This window comes from Sciurus carolinensis, chromosome 12 (genome assembly GCF_902686445.1).
Source record: "Sciurus carolinensis chromosome 12, mSciCar1.2, whole genome shotgun sequence".
Classification (NCBI taxonomy): domain Eukaryota; kingdom Metazoa; phylum Chordata; class Mammalia; order Rodentia; family Sciuridae; genus Sciurus; species Sciurus carolinensis.
The window spans coordinates 66,173,835-66,178,527 of NC_062224.1; the positions used below are offsets into that span (position 1 = coordinate 66,173,835).

Below are 4,693 nucleotides of genomic sequence, written 5' to 3' on the forward strand. Positions count from 1 at the left end.
TATAGCCACATCAATGTTCATAGCTGCTCAATTCACAATAGCCAGATTGTGGAACCAACCCAGATGTCCTTCAATTGATGAATGGATAAAGAAAATGTGGTATATATATACAATGGAATATTACTCAGCCATAAAGAATGATAAAATTATGGCATTTGCAGGCAAATGGATGAAACTGGAGAATATCATGCTAAGTGAGATAAGCCAATCTCAAAAAACCAAAGGAAGAATGATATCGCTAATAAGTGGATGAGGACACATAATGGGGGGTGGGAAGAGTTAGTGTTAGGGTTAGAGTTAGGTTTAGGGAGGGGGGCAAGAATGGAGGAAGGAAGGACTGTATAGAGGGAAAAGAGGGGTGGGAGGGTTGGGGGGGAAGGGGAAAAAAATAACAGAATGAATCAAACAACATTACCCTATGTAAATTTATGATTACACAAATGGTATGCCTTTATGCCATGTACAAATAGAGAAAAAACATGTATCCCATTTTTGTACAATAATAAAAAAAATAAATTAATAAATAAAAATCATCAAGTATAGTCATTGAGCACAGAGGACTTTTTTTTTTTTTAAGCAGGTAACATTTGTAATCTCATTTTCATGTCTTTTGCCATGTCATGGATTTCTTATTTATTTCCTTTTTAAAAACCTGATATTAATGCTTTATACTAAAAAACACCCCAGCTCCTTATAGTCTAGCATTCAGATTTTTTAAGCAAATGAAATGAAAACAAAAAGAAAATGGTTTTGGATATCGGTCAAATCTCCATTTGGGAGGATTTTTCCAAAATTCACTAATGGTAAAGAAATCACCTTGGCCAGGTGCAGCGGTATTTGCCTGTAATCTCAGCTACTCAGGAGGACGAGGCAGGAGGATTACAATTTTGAGACTAGCCTCAGCAATTTAGTGAGACCCTCTCTCAAAATAAAAATAATAAAAAGGGCTGGGGATGTAGCTCATTGGTAAAGCACCCCTAGGTTCCATTCCAGTACAAAAAAAGAAATCACAATTGTCACAGTTTAAATTAATTAGCCACTCTGAAGATGAAAACACTAGAAAACCTCCTTTGCTAACTATGAAAAGGTTAATGCAGACTCCATTTCACACCAATCAATGCGGAAAGCACTAAGATCTCAATAGGTAAACAACACAAATCGCCAAAGGACAGAACCAGACAGACACAAAAATGAATCAGAAGGGTTTCAGTCTCAGCAAATGAGTCCACATTACACCCAGAATGAGTCATCGTTTCCCATTAATCAAATGAGAAAGATTAAGACTACGATCATCCAGCTGTGGCAGGGATGTGGCCTACGGGCCATCAGGCAGGACGCAGGCACTGAGGGGCCAACCAGCCAGACACCCACAGGCTCCTGACCAGGGCTCCAGAGTGTCTATGCCTGAACAGTAGGACTCTGAGGGGTCCGGGGGTCCTGGAGGAGGCTGTGGTGGGCTCACGGGCCTTGGCCACCCTCAGGGGGGACAGCGATCCTGGAAAGGGCCGCCACGCAGTCCCTATGGTGTTTCCTTGTGACCCTCCTTCCCTCCCAGCCTCTGCGCCCTCTTGGACAGTGAGGCCCCACAGGACGTCGCCAGCACAGGGGCCACCTTGCAGGCCCGGGGGGCAGGGCCTCGGCGTGGAAAAGCCGCTCCTCCGAGGAAAGCTCACCCTGACCCACCCGCAGCAGCTGGGGCCAGTGCCAGGGCTGAGCCGGGCCTGGGCAGCTCCGCTCCCCAGCCTTTCCTACTTGAGAGGAACCGCGGGCATGGCTGGGCCTCAGGCCTCTCCGGAGAGCAAGGCTTCCACCTGCCACCTTTTCCGTGGCACCCGTCATTGCTGGCCACTGCTCGGAACACCAAAGGCCACCCGGGAAGGCGGGAATGTCCCCCTGCCCACTGTCCTGCAAGAGCCACGCCTGGCCAGCGCGGAAACGTCCAACAGTGATGTCCCATGCTGTGGGCTAAGGCACAGGGTTCCAGGCGGGGGCCCCAGTGCCACAGGGGGGGTTCTCGGGCCATTCGCAAGATTCCAGAAGGCCTTCTGGGACCTCGGGGGCTCCTGTCACCTCACACTGGCTTCTGGCTGGGGTGGCACCAGGCCTGGCCCTGTGGGATGCTCCGCAGAACTCTGACTGTTCCCGATGACATCATTGTGAAAGGTGATTGGTCGAACAGATCCTGCGATCAGAATCACTGACGTCCCAGGAGAACAGCGATTTCACGAGGTGACAAGCAACGAGGACCGGCCTGGTCGAAGAGCTGGTGCTGAGCAAGGTACCCCACGCCGCTCGACTGGCTCACGATGTGCCTGCCGATGAAGTCGTCCACCGTCATGAGCGTCTGGGACCACGCCTCGTCTGTGTACCGGGAACCAACCTCCACGGGGACGGTCCGGCAGCCAGCGACCTCCTGGATGTACTGCAAACAGAAGTCATTTCCTCGCTACTCCAAACGCTTCCTGCAGAGTTGCTGCTGTGGCGATAGCGGTCACACGGCGGCTCCACTTCTTCATGCACGGCCAGTGGTCGGCCACGCCCTCCAAGACCACCCGCCTCTCAGGAACCAGAAACTGCTCCCTGAAGTGCTGGAGGGACAGGCGGTACAGCGGGGCACTGCCCTCTCCTGTTCCGTGTCCGGGACGGAAGTGTGCTCGCGCCTGGCTCTCTTTGGGCTGGGCGGCTGCTGGCTGGGGTCCCGGGCGGGCCTCTGTGTGGAGGGAAGGTGAGCCTGGAGCACCAGGGCGGCCCGAGCAAGGATGTCCCCGAGGATGGCCGCGCCCATCAGCAGGCCCAGGTCACACACCCGCAGGGTCTTGGCAGCTGCGCTGGCCTCGCAGGGCGCCCGGCACAGGCACAGGGCTTTCAGGAGGCAGCCTAAGGCATAGACCCGCCGCCAGTCCTTGTCCACGTCCCGCCAGGGCCCGGTGTTGAGCCGCTCCCAGGCGTAGTCCAGGATGGCCTCTCTGGCCTGCAGACACTCGCTCGGCCTTCTGTCACCTGGGCCCGCCACGGAGTCAGACCAGCGCCTCTCCCGCGTGTGGACGATGTCCAGTCGCCCCAAGGTTGGCCACGGCTTGTTCCGGTTGGCCCGGGAACTACAGCCCCTCTCCCAGTCGTCAAACTGGCCTACGGACTATCGATCACTCGCGGCTCATCTGGTCACCACGGAGAGTCCACAGAGGACTTTTAAACTAGTAAATTGATAAAAATAAAACTAGAAAATCCCAAACTAAATAAAGTTCAATAATTTAGGTTAGTATATATAACATGAGTCAATACAGAAATAAAAAATAGAAAACACTTTGAAATTTAAGATTAAAAACTTGTGGGATGTCCTAATTCCATGTTGGACAGAGAAACTTAGAAACTTATGGGCATACATAAGACACAATTATTTAAAATGAAGTACCTAAGTATAAATATCAAGAATAACAAAATGAGGGGTTTGTTCAGTAGCAGAGCACTTGCCTAGCATGCACAAGGACCTGGCTTTGATTTCCAGGACTGCAAAAAAAGAAAGATAAGGAAAGGGAAGGAAAGAAGAGAAAAGAGGGACAGAAAGAAGGGTGGCAAGGAGGCAATAAAATAAACTCAAAAAACTTAAGGAAGAAAAAAACCCCAAGCGAACAGATATTAAAGAAATAGTAAATAATTACTAAATTAAGAAAATCAGCTCTCAGTCTCTGCTGGCGCCCGCGGGGTCGCTTCGCCTCCCGGCTCTGCCCATGCCCAGAGCCGCTGCTCTCTCAGTTGCCTGCCCGCCGCCAGGGCCCGGGGTCCGCTGCGGCCGTGAGGTGGGGGCAGCCGCGGAAGGCTGCGGGGCAGCCTCGGGGCAGGGTCCGGGGCGCAGGGTGGCGGGCAGAGGTCTATGTCGCCGGCAGCGGAGGCGGCAGCCGCGGAGGGACGATGCGCGAGTACAAAGTGGGGTGCTGAGCTCCTGCGGGGTAGGCAAATCCGCCCTGACCCTGCAATTCGTGACCGGCACCTTCATGGAGAAATACGACCCCAGGATCCATCGAGGACTTCTACCTCAAGGAGATCGAGGTGGACTCGTCGCCGTCTGTCCTGGAGCTCCTGGACACCACGCGGGCACCGAGCTGTTTGCGTCCATGTGGGACCTGTACATCAAAAACGGCCAGGGCTTCATCCTCGTGCACGGCCTGGTCAACCAGCAGAGCTTCCAGGACATCAAGCCCATGCGGGACCAGATCATCCGAGTGAAGTGGTATGAGAAAGTGCCAGTCATCTTGGTTGGGAACAAAGTGGACCTGGAGAGTGAGCGAGAAGTGTCCTCCAATGAAGGCCGAGCCCTTGCAGAAGAGTGGGGCTGCCCCTTTATGGAGACTTCTGCCAAGAGTAAAACAATGGTGGACGAACTCTTTGCAGAAATCGTGAGGCAGATGAGCTATGCTGCTCAGCCTGACAAAGATGATCCACACTGTTCTGCCTGTCACATACAATAGCATCCGACTCTGACCGTCCTGGACAGGATTTGCCCTGCATCGTAGGCGCTAGAAGCCTCCTCTGCTCCCTTGCAGACCTGGCAGGATGCGTGGCATGAATCTCCAGTGCACTGCAGCTCTTATTCACAGATGAGCAGTGATCGGCAGTCGATGTCTCTGAACACATTTGGGTTCAGTCCCTACAGTTTTCGCCATTGTCCTCAGTCCCTTTTGTGCATCTGCAACGT

General features: G+C 52.6%; 1 protein-coding gene and 1 pseudogene across 1 annotated transcript; one reads left to right on the forward strand and one right to left on the reverse strand.

Moving 5' to 3' along the window:
• Positions 1 to 2,093: 2,093 nt before the first annotated feature.
• On the reverse strand, positions 2,094 to 3,348 carry LOC124961381 (bifunctional peptidase and arginyl-hydroxylase JMJD5-like). Its single transcript, XM_047519959.1, is given in 4 exon segments — positions 2,094 to 2,422; positions 2,496 to 2,608; positions 2,611 to 3,129; positions 3,327 to 3,348. Coding segments are annotated over 4 exon segments (882 nt in total). The 3' UTR covers positions 2,094 to 2,194.
• A 561-nt stretch (positions 3,349 to 3,909) lies between these two features.
• Positions 3,910 to 4,466, forward strand: LOC124962159 (ras-related protein Rap-2a-like; annotated as a pseudogene).
• The last annotated feature ends 227 nt before the right edge of the window (positions 4,467 to 4,693 follow it).